Below are 24969 nucleotides of genomic sequence, written 5' to 3' on the forward strand. Positions count from 1 at the left end.
TAACAAAACATCTCTCTGTGAAAAGAATTAGAGGTATTATAGAATGTCTATGTTTGTAAATACATATATTTAAGGCAAAGTTCATATTTTAAAAGATAGTCTTGTTTTAGGGAATGGAGTACAGTGTACTGCTTTGATCTTTAAAAAATGTCCTGTGATTTATGTTAAAATGTTTCCATCTAGGAAAATCTGACCATCTGAAATTAAGAAAAAGTAATCAAGCTATGCGAAATTGCTTATTACCAAATAGACCAACTCCATAATTGTAAAACATATGAGTCATCTGTCTGGGCTAATTTTAATTAAGAATCTTGAATTGCCCGGCCGAGCGTGGCTCAGCGGTTGAGCGTCGACCTAGGATCCAGGCGATCGGGGTTCGATTCCCGGTCAGGGCACACGCCCGGGTTGCGGGCTCGATCAATGACTCTCTCATCATTGGTGTTTCTATCTCTCTCTCCCTCTGCTGCCCTCTCTCTGAAACCAATAAAGATATATAAAAATTTTTTAAAAAGAAAGAATCTTGAATTTATGAACTATTATTGTTGTGTAATCTCAAAAAGAGCAGTAAGACATAGTTGTGTCTTTCTTTTTTTAAAGAGATAGGTCTTGCTAAAGGCTAAATTTAAATAAGATCCAAATATATTTTAATAAATTAATAACAATTATATTTTTTCCAGGTTGAAAGGATTAAATGTTGTGATTCCTCTCATTCTAATTCATTTTAACAACAAAAATCTATATACTATAAATTTCTAATTTTGTACACACTTTTAAAAATAGTAGAATTCTGCTAGGTTTTACTGACTTCTCTCATCTCAGATATTCCCGGCTTCCTCGTCTGCCCCTCCCGTCATTTCACCTGTACAGTCTCCCACCGTGAGGTGTTAGTAATCACAGTCCCCTCCCCTGTTGCTATGACAGACTTGCCATTCACACCCCAAAGCAGAGATGGGCTGTTTCGCCCTCCGCTGTGGACATTAATCCACAAGCTCCCTGAGGGCGGAGACAGGGTCATGGTCATCTCTGTATCCATGATGCTCCACTCAGCACATAGTTGGAGCGCTGTGAATCCTCCTGGATAATTCGTTGGAATCTCCTTATTAAGCTGCATATCTAAGTCTCAGCCATAGTCGTCACCTAATAACCACTGTTCTGTCCTTTTAGCTCCCTGAGCGGAGGGTTGGGACAGTGGCAGACTCGCTCCTCTTCACTGACTGCTCGTTTGTCTGGCTTCATAGTGGAGCTTGCTGTGTGAGTTGTCAGGGTGATGGTGTTAACGTCTCCGCAGCAACACCGGGATACTGTTGCAAGGGTTGGAATGGGCAATGGGAGATCTCAATTCCATCTCAAACAAAATCACAGCTTGAATTCTAGGCCATCATTTTGTGTTTTTCAACTCTTGCTTTTCTGCTTTATTACCTTCGCCACCACCTCTACAACCCCTAACCACGAACATCTCTACTACCTCCACCACCATCATCACCACCACCACCATCATCACCATCATCACCACCACCACCACCACCATCATCACCACCACCACCACCAGCATCACCATCTATCACCACCACCACCATCACCATCATCACCACCAGCATCACCATCTATCACCACCACCACCATCACCATCATCACCACCACCACCACCACCACCATCATCACCATCATCACCACCACCACCACCACCATCATCACCACCACCACCACCATCACCACCATCACCATCATCACCACCACCACCACCACCATCATCACCACCACCACCACCATCACCACCATCACCATCATCACCACCAGCATCACCATCATCACCACCACCACCATCATCACCACCACCACCACCATCACCATCATCACCGCTACCATACCAGTAGTTACTAAGGATTAATGTATATATATATTTATCTGATATAAACAATATGACATAGTTTTTAAATTAATTGATACATATTTTCCTGTAGTGGAATTGAGGATACCTCCATCTAATGATACGATTTTATCATTGCAAACCATAATTCATCCAAAGAAATAATCGATAATGCTATTTAATTATTGCCATAAAGAGCAACTCAATAGCAAATGTTTCAAAGGTTTCCTCTGCAAGGTATTTTTCAGAACTTGAATGGATGATATAAACATTTCATACAGTTTCAGGAGGGCATACTATATATCTAATAGCTCTGAGCAAAATCAAAAGAATGATACCCCTCAAAATCTCACTTCCCGTAAATATATTTTTTAACTTCCAGGAGATGATAGGTAAAAGCTGTTCTTAAGCATTTGCAATGCATATATTTTGTACACATATTCGTGTGTGTATTTTGATTAATATTTTGTTGCAAAACTCGAATCTCAAATAAGTAGTACCATAGATCCTTGAATATATGAAGAATTTTTAGCCTGGTTTGGGATAAATAGAGGTGGTAAGAACAGCAATGTTATTGTGGTATTTCAAGCTGGAAACAATGTGGTAATTTAAGCTAGAAATAATGCATCTGAGTCATTATTTAGGATGGACTCTGTTATTTAATAGAGTCCAATTAGGATGATGGTACCAATCCTGAGTTCCCACTGTTGCAGGCTGGGCTTCACAGAGTGGTATGGAGAGGGGTATAAATTACTCGCTCAGTAAGTGGGAGCTCATTTCATGAGTGAATTCATCCTGCTTTTCAGTCACATCAATGCTGCTGCCCTCAACCTACGAACACAATACAATGGATATATTTAGTCAAGTGGGTGTCTAGAGCTATGCCCTTGGACTCTGGCAACAGAGAAATGAGTTTGCCATTGAAACAGTGCGCAAATGTTAATATCCATTGTCAACAGTGTGTATGTATTTTGACTACAGGTTCCCAAAGCCTTTTTACATGTTCTATTTATAACTGTTGAAGCTTGCTCCCACCAGGGCACAAGGTAGAACAGTATGGCAGTGGGAAACTATAACAAAGACAGATGTCACCTGGATTTTTAAAAGAATTAGTAATAGGAAACAAATGAATTAAAAGATGCCATTAAAAGTGAAAGTGGTTGGGGGCTGGGTGAAAAAAGTCAAAGGGATTAATTAAGAGAGATACATGTATCTCACAGCACACGTAGACATTGGCAACAGCATGGTGCTGGCCGGGGGAAGGGGGGAGGGAGGCAGGAGAGGGCAAAAGAGGGTCTGAACTGAGACAGAAAGGGACTTTGCTTTGGGTAATCACGTGCAGCATACAGGTGATGTTTTGTTGAGTTGTGCACTTCAAACCTGTATGGTTTTGTTAAGCAACGTCACCCCAATAAACTCCATTTTTTAAAAGTGCAACGTCGGGGTCAGTAGACTAAGGGTTATAAAAAGTAGAGATTAGAAATAAGAAAAGTAAATGGTGACTGTGGGCATCAGTGCTGCTTCTGATACCTCCTGAGCCCCTCAGGGTCTTCTCGGCTTGCAGCTGTTAGTAGCTTTCTTTGTGTGTTTAGTTCTAGTAGCTTTCTTTGTGTGCTTAGTTCCTCCATGGCCCAACTGGGAAATAAAGTAACAAAACATATGAACTGGCTTTTCAGAAAACACCAGCAATCCGCCAGAATGCTTATAAGAAGTTTAATTAAGAGGAGCGCCAGTGGGAAAGAGACAGTGCCTGGGCTCAGGTCTCTGAAGGTGAAGCTGACCGCTGGCCTGCAGTGCTGGGCGGGGGGCCGCCAAACGGGCACTGCCGGCGACAGGGTCGGGGTCCTGCCTTCCTGGAGAGCATCTGGCAGTCTGCCTCACTGTTTAAAATGTGCAAACTCTTCTTCCAGCAATTCAGGTTTCAGGGATTTGTATTGAGGAGCTATTTTTAAAAATCTTCAGAGCAAACGAGTTATTATATATGGAAAGTGTTTAAAACATCGCCCAGTAAGAGCCAACGTCTGGAAAAAAACCTAATGTCCATCAGTATACAGCTGGATGAAAACAGCTCATCAACAAGAACACTACCAGGCATTAAAAATTACGATGCAGCTCGACATTTGCTGATACCAAAATATATCCATGACATATATTGAATGCAAAGAGCCAGTTAGCCAGCATGTGCTGTGGGTCTATTTCTGTAAAGTGACTGCGTGAAGCAGTTTCCCCAAATCGGATTATCTCTGGGCGGATGTTCTACATTATCCTTTACCCTTTTTTAATAGACTGATGATTTTAAGGTCACCATGTGTTAATGCTATGATCAGAAAATATAATACTATTATTATCCTAGAAAACTTTAAAATATATAACAACATGCATTTCAGGGTGGGGGTCAGAGCTTAACATATGATAAAAGTTAACTATAATGTAAAAGGGAGTTTATTTTATATGCTATATATTCATACAGAGAAATCGCTAATGTCAAGAAATAGACACTTTCTGAAATTTGGCCTGAAATAAACAAAGCGTAGAAACTTCAAAGTGTTGGCAGAATGACTCAGTGAAAGTCGCCTTCAGTTCTCAGGAAATAATGTATTTTTATACTAACCTAAGGGTTAGTCAACAGACAAATGCACTACATGTGTTCTGCACATTCGACAATATTTCTACAAGTCATTTTATTCGTTCTGTAATTTTACCGGAAGAAGAAGTGCCAATTGTCACCTAGCGTTTGAATAAGCAAGATTGTCACGTTTCCTAAAGTACTTTCTGAAAACCCTATTACACTTTACATTCCCATCATAATAGAGGCTCTGTCATCACGCCTGCTTTGCTGCGCTCGGGTTATGTTGCAAATGCTTTGATTCGGGAAATACCTAGAATAAGTGATTTTATTCCCTCGCGTCATTTGTTCTGCTTATAGTCACTGACTACGTGCCATAATGATCAGCCAAATAATTCGTTTTCACTTATCCTCAATCACCCAATGATGGGCCTGAAACAGATGCTATTAAGTGGGAACGGCGGCTCGGCTTTTCATTAGTGACCATAATAGAAGGAGAACTTGAACGTTCAGGTTACCTGTGATATATTTATATATATTAAAAAACCTCAGCAACTAACAGAAGAGGCATCAGCTCAGACTCAGGAAGAGTCATGTTTCCCAAGGTTAACAGTTTGTGTAGCTAAAATTTTTATAGTGCTTTTCTTCTTTATGCCAAGCTGCCTTCTCCACCAGACTCTAGATGTAGGCGTGCTTAGGACCCGCCCTGGGCATTCAGATTTTTATTTAAACTCTAATTCTGTGACTTTCATCCAGTCCTGCAGCTTTAAATACCATCTAAATGCGGAGGGCTCTAAATTTGTATCCCTAATGCTGTGCCCCAGAGTCCTGCGCCCGGCTGCCTCTTGGCATCTCATTGGCTGTCTCACTGGCATCTGGAAGTTCACACATCCGAACCCCAGTGCACATTCCCGCCAGGCCCTCCCACCTCTGTCGTTCAGGGCCAGGCATCTCCATTCCCCCCACCACCACTCTACACCTAGTCCATCTGCCGGGCCAGACATTGTGCATCAGACTTGACCACTTCCATCTCTGCTGACCCGATTATTTCTCCCCTGGTCTGCTCACTTCTCTCATTTCAGCCCATTTTCTACTAAAAGCTCCCAGACTGCTATCTTTAAAAATCAATGAAATGTCTTTTTGGGGTGATGTAAATGTTTTGGAGCTAGATAGACATGATGGTCGCACATCATTGGCAATATACTAAATGTCACTGATTTGTATGTGTTAAAATGGTTAATTGCGTGTTATACAAATTTCATTGTTATTCAAAAAAAGATTTTAAAAAGTTACCCTAGTAATTGAGTGACCAGTTGGGGATTTATCTTGTTTATGTTTTAGTGCTGTGGCTGTGCCAGGGAGGAATGAAGCATTATAAAACATGTTATGACAGTTACCTGCCTAATGACGTCCCTCTGTACTTACAGATAAAAAGGAAACTTTTTAGCATGTGCCCCTGCTTACACAGCCTATTCAGGGTTTCAGAAGGACACATGGGCACACTCCGCTAAGAATCTGGAGAGAGTTTAATGAAGGACCGCTTTCCCAAGGTGTGGGCAGAGCTAAGGGACTGAGCCTGCATGGTCAGGCAGCTGGTAACTGTCATCAGTGAAAACAGCGGAAGAAAACGGTATTTCCAGAGCCCAGGAGATCAGGAGAGCGGGTGCTCTCACCACAGAGGTATCAGCCCAACAGGTGTAACTAATGTGGAGCCTGGGGAGCAGAAGCATCCCAGCTCTCTCTCCTCCTGCCCTCTCCTCTCCCACCAGTTCCTCCATTGGCTGAACCCAACTGCAAACTGGAGGGCTTGAGTGTCTGGAAGATTCAGCACAGGGCATAGTTTTTTTTCCAAGAGCAATGGGAGTCCACTCTACACTTAGTGTTAGCCATCATAATGCAGTAGAAATGCCTTGGATTTATAATGGAACATCACTTTTCCTGTCTAAACAACTAGAAACAAAAGCACAGGGGTTTCTCTTGAGTCTGAAGCTAGGAGAATGTCTATAATCCACTCTCTTCTTGAAGTCCTAATGTCATTTATACAGTTCTTGCTGAAAATTCAGCTAAGAGTGGAGGGTAGGGTGACCATTATACTACCCAAACACTGTCTAGCCATACAGACCTTCCTTGAATTTTTCTAAATAGGTCATTCTCTCTGCCTGATTTGACTTTTGCAAGAGCTTTTGACATCCTGATCTCAGTAGCCCAACTAAAGCTCCTTGGGGCGGGAGACCACTGCTGACCCTTTTTCACCAGTGTCTCCCCGGCTGTGCAGAGGAACTGCACCAAAATTGTCCAGGGTTTATGGAATTAAATTCTTAAGTGACTTGCTCATGCTAAGAATGGAAATAGTTCTGCTAGACAATGAATATTGTGTCGAATGAATGAATGAATGAATGATCAAATAAATGAACACATAAAGGACTGAATGAAGTTGTTGCATCATGATGACATTAAAGTACAAAGATCTCCAATTATGAAGCTCACTAGTCACTTTCCTTTGGTCATAACAGATAGTTTTTCTGTGTTCGTCAGAACAAGTCACCGTGGGAGAAGCTGACTTAAATTTGCCAGGGCTAAGATATAAGAACTTCCACTGGTTCTTCACTCTGGCTAATTAAAAAAAAATACTGGTGTCAGGGCCCACTGCAGACCACTTACATCAGAATTTACAGAAATGGAGCCTGTGCAGAGGTATTTTTCTTAATTTCCCCATGGCTGATAGGATAATCTAGTGTAAAATGATGACTGTCCAAATGATAAGTATCCTTTTGATTGTTGAGAAGTGTATTTTTTATTCAATTAACATTTTAGGGAGCATCTACTCTACAACTGGACCTGTGGACATTAGCACTATCGCCTGTTACCTATTCATATCTGCAAGCCTTTGCTCTCTCTGGATGCCTCAGTGCTTCACTCCCATTCCCTGGCTAATTCTTCTCATCCCTCAAGGGCCAACCAAAGACCCTCTTGTCCCACCAAAGACCCCCTTGTCCCATATGGCCTCCTGTGATCTCCTCCATTGGTGATCTTTTGTTACCTGAATGTCATGGCACATCATCTCTAACAGTTAATGGATTCTGTCATATACATCCCTATACTATAAATTTTATCTTTCATTACACAAAGACATGTTTTATCTCCCCGAGTAGATTCTCCTTAATTTTCTATATATTACCCAGAGTGCCTAGCAATACTTTGTTTTCATAGGCACTCACAAAATATCTGCTGAAAATTTAAAACCATAAAAATGGCACAAGGAAAGGGAAGTTTCCCTAAATCTCTGATTTGGGTAACAGATTAGCCTGGGGAATATGAGGGGAAGAAAATATGCAAAACAAATGTTCACATTTGGAGTTGTTATGAAAATGAAACTCAGAAATATAACTTTGAGAATGATCACCAGAGATTATAGTTGAATCTTCATGCTCTTATCTACTGTTGTCATATTTTCCATGAAAAATAAACCTCTGAATAGACTGTCTCTAAGAGACAAGATAATTTGGAGTGTGAGAGCCTGTATTTATATCCCAGCTTTGTCTCTCTTGTTTGTTACCTGTCCTTGGGAGTTTTGTAACCTCTTAAATCTTTAATCATGAATCTGTAAAATGAACTCAATGGCAGCACCTTTCTCCCAGGGTTGGGGTAGGGATTTAGTAAAACAGTGCATGTGACACAGTAATAACTCAGTAAATGAGGATTATGATCACCATTGGTTTTATTATAGCAGAGTGACAGAATCAGGCAATTTTGACTTAACCGAAAATAAGACCTAGTTTGGAAATCAGTGTGGTGGCTAGAGGAAGAATTTAGTCTTAAAATTACCCTGCATCTCAAACTGGTTTTTCTTCAGCATTTTCTATGGAAGATTATGGCTGTATATTTTTTTAATCGAGGTCAGCAGAATTAAATATTTGCAAGAAAAATGTATTTGTAAAAGGTGTTTCAAAACTGAATGTTCTTCGTTCTATGAATTCAAATGTCTTGAAATTTATCAAGCTACCTGACCTGGGGTTGAAAAGAGACTGGCAACAGATGACAATCAGAACATTCTCCTGTGCTCACGTACACTGAGCTTCAAAGGACTGCCAGGCACGTCCGCTCCCTCCAAGTTCACGTAGCAAATTCACGTGCCTGATGTTTGCCTGATTGTTCACATGTGTCCTAGTTAGACTCTTGCCTGACCTTCATTTTCACATACAAGGGAAAGGCCATTGCATGAGTGGCTCAGCATCCCTATGTCTCAGTTTTCTCATCTGGAATGGAAGGGTGGAAGCTTTACATGGGTTAATGCATGCAAGGTGATTAGCAGAGATCCCAGTGCACAAGAACTCATCCCAAAGATGTTACATATTTTGGGATTTTTTTTCCCCAGTGTGATCTCATTTTGGATTCCCAGTGAAGATTTGAGGTTCTCGATCCAACAACTTCATTCATTCATTTGTTTATTCATTGGATTGTTCATCCATTCAGTAAGCCCCTAGGTGAGGACCGAGTGAGCACCTCAGACTCTGGTTCCCAGCTGTCACTCTTCGCCCTGCCACCATGTCTTCATCAAGGCTGCTTTTCTTTGAGAGCCATAGGGACCGAGGGTACACTTTAAAATGGCCCCCGTACAGAAGAGTGTCCCCAGCTGTCCTCTTTTCAGGGGTTCTTAGCTAAGGGTGCTCCAACAAATTTAGTTTTAGTCCTGATGGTGACTCCCATGGGAGGAATGAGGAGAATGCGCTACCTGGAGCCTAAGGAAGAAACCCCCAAGGGGAGCCCTCCCTGTCTCCATACAAGGTTACACATGGGCCTCCTCCCCTCAGCCCATCCAGAGGTCCGCAGTGGCAGCTTGAGCCCTATGAGAAGTGTGTGGGCTGTGTACCTTCTGGGTTATAGTACTTACTAGAGCTGCAAACAGCTTAATGCCCATTATTGCTCACACTAAGTCATGATTATGGTCAACGGATGCCCTGCAGGTTCAGGCACTTGCCAGGCTCTGTGTTTACCAGAGATGAAGCTAGCTATTGACTAATAATTCACGTGATTGGTCACCTGCCAGCTCCCTCAAAGACCACCAGGAAAACCTGTAGATCTAGCTAAGTATTAGACTTAAGTAGGGGAGCACTACCTTGAAAGAGACAGTGGTGTTAGTAGGAAAAACTGGGCAGGGTATTTATAAGGCCATGGGTCCTTGGCTGGGTGATTTTAAGGTGGGTATTGCAATGTAGGAAACCTTTGGGATGCAACAGAGTTTATAACGTACTAGCTGTGGATCCGTGGAACGGTGAGGCAGGAGATTTGACATGCGTTCTGATGAACAGGCTTACTTTTGGGAAGCAAGCTGATTAATTCACAGTCTGAACTTCAGAGGCAGGTGTTTCCTGGAGCAAACAGGTTAGTTTGTCCCAGTGTCATTTAACCCAGGGCCAGAAACTATGGTGGCTTCACCTTTCATGCTTATTTGTTTAAAATCATCAGATAATGGGAATGTTTGTCTTTGAATCTCTATCTATGTCTCTCCCTACTCCCACCAATCATTTATGAAAGGAGCAAACTTAAGTTACTTTACTTAATACATATAATTCAGGAGGCACAAAACTACAGAGAAACACAACCAAAGTATAAGCAAATCATTTTTATTAGCACATATGAGAATATGACAATTTTCAGATCAGAGGATATAACCTTTAACTTCAGTCACTTTTAGGAAGTTTCCATATATTATAAAACTCAATGTGGTGCTTTGGTGACATTTTTTCAAGGTTCTGGAATGCCCAAGGTCATTGAGGAAGACTGTAGTTTCAAGCAAACCCAATTTTATCTTCCTAACTGTTGATCTCCTGGGAATTGAGAAATACAGAATCCCATGTTTCATTTATAAAATGCTGTGGTCAAACACAAACCCGTGACTTTCACACATGGTTACTATTCGACACTGACATCTCAGTAGGGGAGGGAAAAAAAGTTTTCCTCTCCCCATCTCAGGTTCTCCAGCTGGGGTCCAGGCACAAATTAACACGAGAAAAACAAGTTCATTGGCACGTTCATCGCTCATACACGGGGGTACCCAGTCAAGAGTCACCCAGAGTTGTGGCTGGATTTAGGCTTGTATGTCACTTGAAGCTAGTTATGGGAAGGCAGCTGGAAAGTATGGTAAATAGGTTGTTTAGTAACGTTTGTTATGCAGATTTAAGTCAAGAAAGAGAGACACCCTCTGGGTTGCTTAGTTGTTTGGAGCATCATCCTGATACCCCAAGGTTGAGGGTTCCATCCCTGGTCAGGGCACATAGAAGAGTCAACAAATGAATGCATAAATAAATAGAAACACAAATCTCTGTCTCTCCCTCTCCTCTCCCTCTCTCTGTCCATTCCTCTCTCTCTAAAATCACAAATAAAATTGTTTTTAATTGTACAAAAGGACAACTTGTACCCTGTTTTTAGAGCTTTTCCTGCCTCTGTTAGCTCAAAATTACCCATGAACTAGAGGCATATTTGGGGGTGGCTGGTACCCTTCACATGCAAATTGATTTTAATACAATTTGTTTTTTTAAAAATTACCATGGGACAAGCTTTCTCTCTAAGATAAGAACTGAGTTGCCTTGTTTGGATTGAAACAAGCCTTGTTTCTCATAACTGCAATCTGGCCTGATAGCCTGTATTATAAGAATTTGAAAGAAAAATTCTAATGAAACTAGAATCTTCAGGCTCCAATTTAGAATGGAAGAGCGATCAGGGACACACCTGAGTTTTGATTCTTCAAAAAAAAGTCATCCTCTTTTGTCTATAAATTTACCTAGTTTTAAATTAAATTCACTTGGGCCCTGAAAACAACAGTGAAGACCATTTTTTTAAGTACTAATAAAAAGTGTAAGCGACTATGAGCCTCTTGCTTATACTAATCTGTACCAGCCTCGTCTAAACTCCTGATGTTTGCCGCCTCTGCTAAAATTTGAGTATCAGAGCATCGTGGGACCAGTTTTGGCTTTGGAACAAGGCAGCATCTCAACATGGCTGTATCTTGTAACAGAGCTGTGTAAAAATTTCAAGAATTGAAGTGTCTCATGGAGGCCCAAATTCAAATTCAGCATAAACCAGAATTTGTCTGGTGTGTTAACAAAGATCTGATTTGCTTTCCAATGTAAAGACCAACTCACTCTTCATCCATTCTGGAGTTAACCAGCTTCTGTCTGTATGTCTAGTGGGGTGACAGTTTACAGTTATTGACTGTGACGATCCAATTCTCCTCCAGCTTACTCCACACATTTGTCCAGCCCTAAAGCACTTTCATAGCCATCTCAGTGAGACTCTCAATTTAGGAGGATTCAGTGAGTCAGATTCCAAAAGGACTGACCTTCGCCTAAGTCCCAGGGTCACTGCAGTTTCCTCCTCTGGAATATTGAAGCGGAGAACTCAGAGGTCATTGGTTCTGCGCAGCGCATCCCTTGCCCATCTTAGGCTCTGCAGCTGGGGTCCTGCAGCTCAGACAGGCAAAAGACAACGCGAGAAAAACAGGCAGAAGTTCATGGGCACGTTCATCGCTCATACACAGGGAGCACCCAGGGAGAGTCACCCAGAGCAGTCGTCAATAAAGCTTTCCAGGAAACCCTGTCTTCCTGGGAGGTTCTCAGAAGTTCTTTTCCTCGCAGCACCCCAAGAACTACACTTCCACTGATAACAGAATGATGGATATTGTGACAGAGCCTTAATGGATTTTATCAATAGAACATCAGTATTTCTAGCATGTATGTCAGGAAAATAAAGTCTATGTTAAAATCTGAAGCTTTGTCTTACTTTTGTAAACCTTCCCTAGAGAGCAATTCATTCTTTGACAAAAGTGATCCCACCACAATTTAAAATAAATCTAAATTAAGACCACTTATCCAGTCTGTGCTATGCAAATATTTTCTCCCATCCCATACGTTGCCTTTTCATTTTGCTGGTTGTTTCTTTTGCAGGGCAGAAGCTTTTTAATTCAATGTAGTTCCACTTGTTGATCTTGCTTTGAACTATCCATTATTGTATCAACATTTTGGTGAACTTTATCATCAAATCAAGATCAACAGTTTTATTTTTAAAAACATTAAATCAGTATAGTGTGTGAATCTTTTTGAAGTTATCACATACACCATCTGGAAAGGTTCTCAAAACAATCCTAATTTACAATCGCACTTTGAGTATCATGACTTCTCAGGGACAGGCTGGGAGTATTTATGTGATGCATTCAAATACACATGCACACACACACATGCACACACACATAAACACAGGTGCAAACACGTCTGTTCACAGTACACATTTCCACGTGCCCATACCTATACTTGTGAATACACTTGCACGTATGCATGAGTGCACACTCATGCTTACATGCATATACTTACATGTACACTCACAAGCATATGCATATGTATCCATTCACTGTGCACATGTGCACACATGCACTTTGCATGAGTTCAGGATGTCATGGGCCTCCATATTTTGATAAGTTGCACTCTACCCACCCCTGACTCAAGGTGTAAATGGGTGGGAATGTAGAAGGTGGTGATGGGCATCCCCTAAGTCCCATCCCACTCCCACCCCCAACCAGGGCTGACCTGGACTTTTTAAAAAATAAACGTGCATGTCCCCATTCTTCTCTCCCTTCCCCAGGTTCACAAACTTCCACTTTCAGAGGAAAATAAATGATAGATTTGTTTAAAATAAATCTTCATGTATACATTAAGTTAATTTTTAATTAATTTAAAAATTTTTTAAACATTGATTTAAAATGAATTCAACCCAACTTTTCTTTGGTTTGAGCTTCACCCATGTTCAGGGATTTACTTTTAGGTCTAAAGATTAATAGCAACTGAGAGGGTCATAGGAAAGTCTTGCATAGCCACAGGCAATGCTTGATTTTACCGTGAGTTAAGACTTGCAATTATTAAAATACTTCCTTTTGTCAATCTGAGTTTCTTTTTTTCTTGATAATCTGCATCTCTTTTTAGGAAAAAAAAAACCACAATCACCCTCTATTAAAACAAAGTAAAGAAGCCAATAAAAGTAATTAAGATTTTATTAAAGAAATTTTAATAAACCAATTACTGCTCATGAATATGGATAATCTCAAGGAAAAGAGCCACCCTGTGCCTGAAATTAAAATAAACTATATTTGAAATAATTAGTTATTTAAATGTCTTCTCAACTAAACCTACTGTCAGAATTATATTTGGAAACAGTAATAATTTTATACTGATAAAGGATAGCTATTGAATACATATAATTTAAGGAAAGATGCCATAAAACAATTTTATTAGAGATTGTAATCTGGAAGATATTAGCGTATTTTCATCAGGTAAATTAAAATTTGCTAGTGACCATCAACCAAAATGCTAAAACATTTTTATTTTACTTCCAGATAAGAATAAATGGGGTAGCTTGCTATGCCTGCTGAATACCACTGTGAATTCAATTTATTTCACAGTTTTTCCACGAATTGGTTTTTTGTATTGCCTTGGCTAATTTGAATTATGAGGGAGTTAATATAAGAAAATTACCCAAATGAAGCACTGGAGATAAGCCTTCTAATGCTAAACTGATTAATGCCGTTTAGTGATATAATTTTTTTCTACTAGCTAAATGTAGAATTTCTGTAGAGTCAAGGGTTATAACCCATTGAAATGACATTTTTGTATTCCTATTTGGATTTATTTGTAACATTACATCTTGCATCTACTATTTTATTCTTTCAAATTGTTACTTCATTTTGCCAGTACTATCATACTTAAAGGATGTTTGATGCTAGGAGCACGACATCCTATAAGGTTCATGTTATCCATTTGTTAATTCTTGTACTTACTTGCATCTATTTGCTGAGCACCTACTGTGTGACAGAGCATGGTCCATGTGCTGTATGTGTTCTGTATGCTGTGAGCGCTCGGACAGGGTCCTTGCTTTCATTTCATGGCTGGGACCTTGTGAGGAAGGACAGTGAGTGAATGACAGAAAATCAGGTGATGAAAAGGCAGAGGAAGTATGTGTTAGTGATGAGGTCTCTGCTGAAAATTAAACTAGGAAGTCTGGTAGCAAGTGTCTGGGACAGTACTTTAGACTCATCCAGAAAAGTTTCTCTGAGTTTGGCACGTTGAAGGTGCCAGGTGAGCAGTAAGAAGGGTCAACCTTGGAAAGTCCTGGAGGGGAATGTTCGGGAAATAGAGCATCGAGCCCAGGAGGTCTGTGTTACGAAGGAGCTTGTGTGATCAAGGAGAGGAAATGAGGCCCTGATGGCTAGAGCGTGATGCCTAGAGTCACGGTAATGGAAGGGCCATGAGGGCATTCGCTGGTGCGCCCACTGCATGGAACAGAACCTGCCGCGCAGCAGGTCCTTAGTGTGCACGGAGTGAACAAAGGGGCGATGAAAGGATCTGATCGAAGGTAAATTTAGAGGTTTAGGGAAAGGCCTGATCATGAAGCTACAATTAGAGGTTTAATTTTATTTTAAGCGTGACAGAATACTTTAAGAGGATGTGTGGTATACTGAATAATGGCCCCCTGAGGACGTCCTAATTCTCAGATTCTGTGAATGTTTTCTTACATAGTAAAAGGGAACTTGCACGTGGGATCAAGTGAAGGATCTTGAGATGAGGAGGTTGTCCTGGGTTATCCAGGTGGGCTCAGTGTAATCACAAGTGTCCTTATAACAGGATCAGGATCAGAGAAGGAGACTGATAATAGATGCTGAGGTCAAAGCAATGCCAACCTCAAGCCAAGGAACCCAGGCAGCCTTTAGAAGCTTATAAAGACAAGGGCACCCTCCCTTAGTGCCTCCGGAAGGAGCGCAGCCCTGCTGTTCCATTTTAGACTCAGACCTCCAGGATGGTACGATAGTAAATCTGTGTTGTTTTAAGCCACTACACTTGTGGTAACTTGTTACAGCAGCAATGGGAAACTAATACAGGATTATTCCAAATTAAAGAAAGTGTTTAGCCATGTATAACTTGCAAACATGAAGAAGGATACATTTTTAAAAGTTAGAAATCGTTTGCAATCTAAATTAAATTTATTTTAAATTTAGTTACACAGTTGACTGTAACTGTGTAACTGTTGGCTGGAGGCCTCAGTTCTTAGCCACATGGGCCCATCCACAGGGCTGCTTTGGGTTTTCACAGCACGACAACAGGCTTCCTTCAGTCAGGCCATTTGAGACAGCCTGGAGGATGCCACAGTACCTTTTGTATGACCTAGTCTCAGAAGCCACTCACAGCCACCTCCACCATATTCTGTTGCTCAGAGTGAATCACTCATTCCATTTGAAAGGAATGTCAGAAATGTTTGGGTATTTAGACCAGCACAGAAGAAAGAGATATGAGTGAAGACAAATTTGAGCAAAACACCTATTTCTTGTTTGTTCACAGAGAATGTCTAATTATGTTCATTTTTGTCCTAATCTCCTAATCTCTCTCCCTTTGGCCAGGACTAATGGCCTGTGTGTGTGTCTTCAGCAAGACAGATGTGGAGTTCCCAGCTGTTTCCCACTTTTGACTCCTACCAGACATGTCTACCTTTATCTCAAATGTCCCCAGAGGCTGCTGATTATACACTCAAGCTTATCTCTGGTGTCCACATAATCTAACCAAGATTCAAAGTTTTGAGGGCCCCCTGCAACTAGTTTGCTGAATTCTGCCACATGACATCCACTTTGCCAAGTCCTCATCGAAACAGAGGTGGAAAGGCTGCCTGGGATCAGAGACCCATTATAGTTCTCATAGGCGCAGGAAGCACTGTGCGCTGCAGATAGAAATTAAGATGGAAAGTTCGGAGGTGTGGGTCAGGCATTCGGATAAGTTCATTGGAATGTGAAGCACAGATGGAGCCAGCCGGGAAGGTGGAATGAATGTGAACCAGGAAACATCTGTGCCAGCACAATTCTGAATTGGGTTACACTAATTAATGAATTAATGAGAAAGGAAAGGAGAGAAAAGCCCAATAAAGACTTACTTTGGATCCCATCTTCTTTTCCAACTTTTCTCTTGTAAGATATTAGATTAGGCCTTCACTTTTTTTTTTTTTTTTAATTTTCCCCTCTTCTGACCTCTTTTCTGATTGTTAGGAAACAGTAAAAATTACAGTATTATCATAAAATGCCTTTATATTCTTTAAATTTGTTGCATGTAAAAATACAAAAGTTTCTTTTACTATTTAGTTTTTAGAGGAAGTATGCTTTATAGCACAGCATGTCAACAATATTGTAAAACATTTACAAACCTCAATTTTCATGCATTGGTATTTTTAAATCAGGATTTGGGAATGAAAAAAGAATTTCTTTTTGTTTCTGTATGTTTGCATTGTATAGTTAGAAGAACAGACTCAGCCTTGTTAATGTGATGTTTTACAGTTATCCTCAAATTGTAGGGTAGATATTAATTTCATTTTAATGTAATTTTTAAAACTGAAAAGCTAATTATTTTACTTAAAAAAAGAATATTTTTGTGAGACTGCAAATGAACAAAGGTAATCATTTTGATTACCCAAAATTTCATAAAACATTTCTTAATGGGTTGAATAAAGAAACAGGTTCATATATTGTTTAAAACAAAATAAATGTGCATGATAATATTTCTAGTATCTCAAATCAGTCCAAATCCCAATATATTTTTTAGCACCTTCTGTGCACTGTTGAGAATTTTTCGTATGCTCAGCTCTTCCCTATAGGACAAAGCAGCCATAGACAATATGTAAATGAACAGGCATGACTGTGTTCCCATAAAACTTTATTTACAAAAGACAGGCAGGCCAGAATTGCCCTCAAGCCAGCCCCCTATGCTAAAGGATTGACTGGTACATACAAGGCACTATTTTGTTTCCTTTGCATTTACTTAACTAAAATGCCCAGCAGATGTTACTTTGAAAAATGGTTGGATGAGTTTGTCTCTAAAGTCACATTTTTGTAGAATTGATCTAAAACTGTTAACTACTTTAGTTGTTAACAGTCTAACATTATTGACTTTCAGTTTAGTGTTATTAATGTGCTTTGATAGTTCAATGTGCGCACTCAAGGAACCAGCGAAGCAAATTTCAGAAATATATGGTCTGTTCATTATGAGTAGAAAAAGTACAATCTCATGTTTAAAATTATTGAAAACTTATTAAACAAGTAAGTTCAAAGTTGTGTTCCTGAAGGCAACCATGCTTTTTATCCCCAGTATCTGCAATGATGATGCCTGTTAGATTAGTCTGGAGGGAGAATGCAGTCTTTTTATAGGAAAATGGAATAGCACTTTCTGTGTCTTTTACCTAAATGTAAACTGTTTTGAACAACAAAAAGAATAATTATTTTGAAGGCATTTTCAAATGATATTATAATATATACATATATATATATGCAGTACCTATGACCTTTTCTAAGATTAATCTCATTTTAAAGTCTCTTTAAAAAATATTTGGAAGCCTGAAACATTTCTTCTGTCCAAAAATGTTTTCTTTGGCTCTGCCTTCATCATTACTGTTATACTCTGTCCTTGGCAGACACGCCCTCCGCTTTCTACTGCTCTTTGTCGTTATATAAGAAATAACAATCTGTAGGTCCTCCTTGAGCACTGCTTTCAGAGAAAAGCTGACAAAACTGTCACAAGTGACAGGAAATTTAAATTTCTTGTTGAGCCTTTTGTCATCAGACCTGATTCAGGATTCTCATAAGGTCCTTTGTGATGGTGGCCGGTTCCCCATGGAAGCTAAGTGAATCGAATAGACCACGTGTGCATAGGGAGGCCTTAGATAAAACTAGCATGGCCTAGTAGCCCATTTCAGACAACTTTCACTGCTCTTTGGTCTTGGTTAGAATTCGGGTACCTGGGTCCATTGTATTGGAATCTCAGTTCAGTCAGATCTCTCATCCTTGGTTGGTCTCCATGATGAAACAAAGATAATCATGTCACAGTTCTTCTGCCCACTTGTCAGACATTCACAACATTCTTTTTAAAAAAACGTATTTTTAATGAATTCAGAAAGAGGAAACATCAATGATGAGAGAGAATCATCAATTGGCTGCCTCCTGCACGCCCCCTACTGGGGACCAAGCCTGCAGCCCAGACGTGTGTCCTGACAGGGAATCAACCCGCGATCTCCTAGTTCATGGGTCGAGGCTCAGCTACTGAGCCACAGCAGCCGGGCTTCACAAAACTCTTTTAATGGGTTCACATAGATGTTCTAAAATTAAAGGTGTGCTCTAGGACACGTGCTCACAGTATCTTAATCCCTCTGCTCGTGCTGTTAACCTGATTAGGGACACGGTTTTGAGATGAAAAAAACAATGCCCATCCAAAAGCTCTGTTTGTGTCTATCTTGCAGGAGTCCTTTGGAACCTCTCATCCTGTGATGCTCTCAAAATGCCAATCATACAAGACACCCTGGCGGTGTTGACCAACGCCGTGATTATTCCCCATTCGGGCTGGGAAAATTCACCTCTTCAGGACGACCGAAAAATACAACTGCATTCCTCACAGGTGCTGCGAAATGCCACTGGATGCCTAAGGTGAGTCCTATGTCATTGCCACCTCCTGCTGTTCTCATACGCTCTCTCTGTTTCTGTAACTGTAATTACTGTTTTCCTAAAGATCAGAATGTATGGAAAGATGACTGTTGATATGGCAGTGGAGTATGAGAAGTTAGTAAAAACATTTCTAATGAGGTACTGAAGAGGTCTAGGCATCTCCCACTATCCTGTACCTGCACCAGTATTCAACTTATTTAACATGTTTTCTTAGGTCTTGGGCAAAAAATAAACATTTTCATTTCAACCAAAAATAGTTCATTTTCTATGATTTTCTCTGGATAGGAAAACAGAATTTTCCAGTAATTTCTTATGACATATCATGTACATAGAATACCTCGGCTGGCCAGTTGGTTGGGGGAGGGTCCATGACAGATGCATAAGGATGTGGTTAACTGTTGCCAGTAGCTTTTTTTAAATTTTCTCTGTGATTGCAAGAACCTATAATTCTTAGAATAGCACTTTAATAAGGCCTGTTGTATGAATTTTTTTAAATAATAAATGTGCTGTGATTTTCTCCCAATGCACTTTCACAAAAATCATTTCCCAGAAACCTCTCAAGATATCTTTGAATCATCCTTATGTTTGTTTAATTTTTGCTCTTAGAAAAAAAATCGTAATAATCAAGTTTTTCCAAACTCCAGAAACTATACTCCCAAGGATCTTGCATTGTGGACCAGAGTTGGAAATCTCTGCTGGATAAAGTTAATGATGGGGTGGGTGCAAAAGGTGCCTAAAATACCTAAGTCAAATAACCTATATTTCAAAAGTAAAATGTACAGGATTGCTTTTGCCAGGCTGCCTCAGAGCTGCCATTTCTCCTACAGTCGATTGGTTTCTAGGTGCAAAAACCCGTCTCTACTGAGAAGGAACAGAATCACCTTGGTGACATTAATAATAATTACCTCATGAATATTAATAACGGCGCTTTCAGCCTCTAGTCTTGAGAGGGATGTGTGTGCTTGTGTGAAGTCTGCATGCATAAAGGGGGATAAAGAGAGTCTGTCTCCATAAACATCGATGTGCATTCATGGGCAGGAATAGGAAATCCTCTGACGATTTTGTTTCCCCTCAAGGTCACAAAATAATGATCTTTTGACACGGTTTCTCTGGATAGGCTCCATCAAAAGCCAAATGTACAGTTCTCCAAACCCCCTGTTGAGCCATCTATTTTATAATCTCTTAAAGTCTATTACCTTCCTGAAGCCTCCTGTGTCAGCATAAGAAATCAAACTCTCCCAAAGCTAAAACTGTGGGCACTCTATCCCTTTATACCTGATTTTTCTATTTTAGTTATTTGCAACTATTAAAATAATTTTTTCCTGCAGAGCATCTTTCACTTGTAAAGACTGCCATCGTGCCTAACAAAGATCATGGAAGGAAGTCTCTTAGAATCAACTGTAGAAGTACAGTCAACAAAAACCCGCTTAGCTCCATCAGTTAAAATCCGCCCTGAATAATATAGTACCAAAATTACATATGCATAATGTTTGAGCTAAGGACGTAGGCCACTGCCATTGTGAGCATACATTCAGTATCATTAGATGAAAAGTCAGATGAAGAGCTAGACCAGTGTGGGTTCATGGGTCCCTTTTGTAGGTCATCTGGCTGAGCTTGGGTCTGGGATGTGACCTAGAACAGAGAGATCAGAGTGGGATGGCTGTCCACTCCTCTCCATTCATACACAAGTGCTGCTTCTGCTGCTGGCTGGGAGTGACCACATCATAGGAAGCAAAAACAGGACATCGGATTTAGAAGGGTTTCATAGAACCGCATTGAGTTTCCTTCATCCAGACACAACCAGGTGTAGGGTTTTCCCACTTTTCTTAGTTTAACACATGAGCAGCAAAGCCAAACACACCAGTGTACAGTGACTATTTCACTCTTCCTTAATTTAATGTCTGCCCTTCTACAGAAAGAAATATAATTTTCCCTCTCTTATATGAAGGTGTTCAGAAGGCTAGCCTGGGAGAGGGTGACTAAATTAGCCAGTATGGTCAAAAAAGTCTTCAAGAATCAGGGGATATTGGGGCCAAACCGAGAAAGAACTTCACTAGTCAATACAGTGGGAGAGCACTGTGGCCAGAAAGAGTGGCAGGCAGGTTCTGACACAGAGAGGGGGGATCCAGGATCTGTAGGTGGCCTGGGACCCTAGGGGCCTTCAGGAAATGCAGTTGGCATGGTTGTTCCATTCCAAGTGACGAAGGGCCTTCAAAGCAGAAGTAAGGAACATTGACCCAAGTCTATAGGAGTAGAAAGCTATGGTGAATCTTGACCAAGAGAACACAATGGTCAGCTGTGTGTGGGAGCAGTTATGCAAGACAGAGTAGGGGCAGGTGGGGAGAAGTGACAGAGTGGGGCTGTGAATTTACCAGGAATACCCTGTATGCCTGATTTTTAAGATACATCCTGTGGACAATAGTGAATATCAATGTTTTGTTCCACTTGATTAAATTTAACTGTCACTGATCTGTAGCTTTGTACTATTTCTATAGGTCTTTACATGAAATACGCCTAACCTACCAAACATCATAGCTTAGCCTAGCCCACCTTCAGCATGCTCAGGACATTTACGTTAGCCTACCACTAGGCAGTTATCTTGAGTTTCATCTCAAGAGTAATTGCTTTTTTATTCTTTCTCACTAGAAGCAAGAGACACAGATGGGAATTTTGTAGACATGATGGGATGCAAAATCACAAAATACAATTTCTAAAAAATGCTACCCACACTGTACACTGTAGAGTATCTGTTGTTTACCCTGGTGATTGCGGAGTTGGAGCTGTGGCTCACTGCTGCTGCCCAGCATCACGAGAGAGGTTGTGTACCGCATGCCACAAATTCAAAATTTGAAGTACAGTTTTGATTGAATGCATATAGCTTTTGCACCAACATAAAGTCAAAATATCATAAATTAGAACATTGTAAGTCGGGACTGTCAGTACATTGTTTATTCTTGAATTTATTATACGTTCAATTGCACATGTCTAGCAAATTATGAAGCCAGTACTTGCACCCACACCCTGACTCCTGATCCAGACTATCCCCACTACACCCCACAGAAGGGAAAAGATGTTATGAGATGGGATGCACAGCTCCCTGCTGTCCCACAGCCTACGAATGGACAGCACTCTTCATGTTAGTTGCTTTAATTTGCTTCTTGACATTTACTGAGCAGCATCCACTCACTCAGCATACCTTTTGCCTTTGATTGCCCCTGTCTTCTCCCTCCCCCTCCTTGCCCCTGTCTTCTCCCTCCTCCCTTCCCTTCTGCTATCCTAAGGCCTCAAGTATGGAGTGGGCAGGCGTCCAGGTTAGTCATGTACCCCATGGGCAAGTCTTTCTCTCCAGTAATGTCTTAATTCTCAATTTAGACAATCAGAGCAATGGTTTTTGGGGGTTTTTTTTAAGATAAGACTATATTTTAAGGCATATCCTAGATAAAAATGTTGCCATTATTTGTCCAGTACTCAGATTCCTTCATTCCTTTACTGATGACTTAACATGAGTTGATAATTTTGGCTTGTTTTTTGTAACTGTAGATTCAAGACTATATAAAGAAAATGTGTAAATATTTTAATATGTAAAAGAATATATGTAATATATATTTGCAATAATATGCAAAAGAAAGTGAAACTTTTCATAGGATAGTATTGCCTAACCCAGTGTGAGTCACAACGCCAATAGAAAGAGCTTATGGTAGGTAAAAGTAGATTTATCCAATCATTATCGGAAATCATTACTCTTGTTTTTGGTTCCTAGCAGGATTCAAACTTGTTTATGTTATTTTAGGGTGGGAAGATGAGGTTAAGGATTTAAGCATTTACTATTCTAAAGTAGATCGCCTTTTGAATTTTCAGAAAAAAATAAAGTTATAAATGCAAATTTTACCACTTCTAAAAGCTTACCAGAGTACAATGTAAATTAAAAAATAGGCCAGAGCCTTACTTAGTAAGCTAAAACCTGTAACACTAACACTGTACAGCCTTCAGACAATTCGGCACATTCTTTTGTCCAGTTTCTCAATCTTTCTGTTTGATAGTAGATGTTGTACCAACATCGGTGGTAGTGGCAGATCCCCCAGGCCTGGAGCACAAGGCATGCTCATGGGGACATTCTAAAGGGAAGCACCTTTTGCTTTTGCCTTCTCTAAGAAGGCATGGGCCGGGTCGGTGTGGCTCAGTGGCTGAGTGTCATCCCATGCACCAAGAGGTCGCCAGTTCGACTCCCAATTAGGACACGTGCCTGGGTTGCAGGCTCGATCCCTTTCTGTCTCTCCCTCCCTCTCCCTTCCTCTCTCTCTAAAAATCAATAAAAACATATTTTTTAAAAATTAAAAAGGCAGAGTACATTTTCATAGGAAGATGTCTTATGTTGACTGGGCAAAAATTGAAGCACATGAAATATAAAATGAAAAGTTAATGCCCCTGGGCCTTTTCCCTTCAAAATTCATTTTGTTGTAGTAAGTGAAGTTTTTCAAAAGCAGATCTATCTATTTGTTCCTGAAGTGTCTCTCTGTCACTGAGGAAACAGGGTAGAAATGCAAAAAATATTTTAAAAATCTCTTAAATTTTGTTGGAGGAGCATGTTGATAAAATGGTGGTGGCTAGATTGTAGGATTCAGGAAGCAATGTCAGATGAGGACAGTGGGCCTTCGAGTGGCCAGGGGGGGGGGGGGGGGAAGAGGTGCTGGGCGGGGAGTTCTCAGGGGGTGGGGCTCATCTCCACAGACTTTCTTTCACCCACACCCTCCCCTGCCCCAGCCCAGACCCTCACTAATACCATCATCCTCATTTCTTTCCCCTTCCTAAATTTTGTCTTTTGCTCCAATTCTGCCTGATTAGAACTTTAGTTGTTAGTAAAAGTTATTTTAAAGCATTCCCTAAAATAAATGTGCTAACAGTTAGAAAGGCATAGGACGTGGAGTGCATGAAGTGGTCGTGATAGTCTTTTCTCCCTTCACTTTGTGACCAAGGGGCCCTCCAGGGAAACGCTTTCCTGTGGCCTCAGCCAGGCAATTCAGACTTGGAAATAGAGTCAGTTTCCTACTCATGAGTGTTTCATTGCACAATGTGTCATTGAATACTTCCCTTAACCTTTGACTAGAATAATCATCACCTCCAACCAAGCACTTGTGTTAACAAGCCATAGCCTGAATGCTGCTCAGTACAGGTTAGCCTGGCTCAGCCTGTGGACAAGCTTATCTTGGCTGAAGTCACTGTAGTGGGTCAAATAACTGTTCCCTCAAAATTTATGTCCAGCAGGAACCTCAGCATGTGACCATATTTGGAATTAAGCCCTTTGCAAGCATAATTATTTCAGTGGAGATGAGGTCATATTGAATTAGGGTGACCATAAATCCAATGAAAGGCACCCTTATAAGAAGGGAACACACAGAGATGCATGGAGGAGGCCATATGAGGACACAGGCAGAGATTGGAGTGATGCAGCCACAAGGTAAGGAGCTCCAAGGATTGCGGAAAGCTCCTAGAAACTAGGAAAAGGCAAAGAAGGATTTTTCTCTAGAGCCTTCACAAGGAGTGTGGCCCTGCTGACACCTTGGTTTTGGACTTCTAACCTCCAGAACTATGAGAGAATAAACTTCTGTTGTTTTCAGCCACCCAGTTTCTGGCAGCCTAGGGATCTAATATAGTCCCCCTAGTAAGTAACCCAGAGGGGACCTGCAAAGCCAGGGGGCCACTGGAGAACACAGCACAGAACCAAAAAAAGGGTAAATACTCTAAGAAGCTGCCTGTCCCCAAACAGTGGCCACACACTGCAGTGGCCCCAGATAGGGGCTGGTTTTCTCCACGCACAAGACCATTCCCCTCCGTAGCTCAGGTGCAAAGCAAGACATCACTTATAGCAAGGATCAGGCTCTGTAACCAGACATGGCCGCCCCAGCTGGAGAAAGTTCAAATCCCAGCTCCTCCCCTGGTGGCTGTGAAATTAGCATCCCCATGTGTGGATCCGATTTGTGTTTCCTGCTCCTGTGGATGAGCCTCCCCGACTTTGAACTAGCTTCT

General features: G+C 40.8%; 1 protein-coding gene across 2 annotated transcripts in view; it reads left to right on the top strand.

The window, feature by feature from the left end:
* CTNND2 (catenin delta 2) overlaps nucleotides 1–24969 on the top strand; it is a 688599-nt gene that overhangs the window by 536593 nt on the left and 127037 nt on the right. For both annotated transcript variants that reach the window (XM_087815345.1, XM_087815346.1), the window contains one exon: nucleotides 18744–18927. In XM_087815345.1, coding sequence (XP_087671471.1) covers nucleotides 18744–18927 — 184 coding nt within the window. The remainder of the gene's footprint in view (nucleotides 1–18743; nucleotides 18928–24969) is intronic.

This window comes from Miniopterus natalensis, chromosome 3, assembly GCF_054644295.1.
Source record: "Miniopterus natalensis isolate mMinNat1 chromosome 3, mMinNat1.hap1, whole genome shotgun sequence".
In the NCBI taxonomy this organism is placed as follows: domain Eukaryota; kingdom Metazoa; phylum Chordata; class Mammalia; order Chiroptera; family Miniopteridae; genus Miniopterus; species Miniopterus natalensis.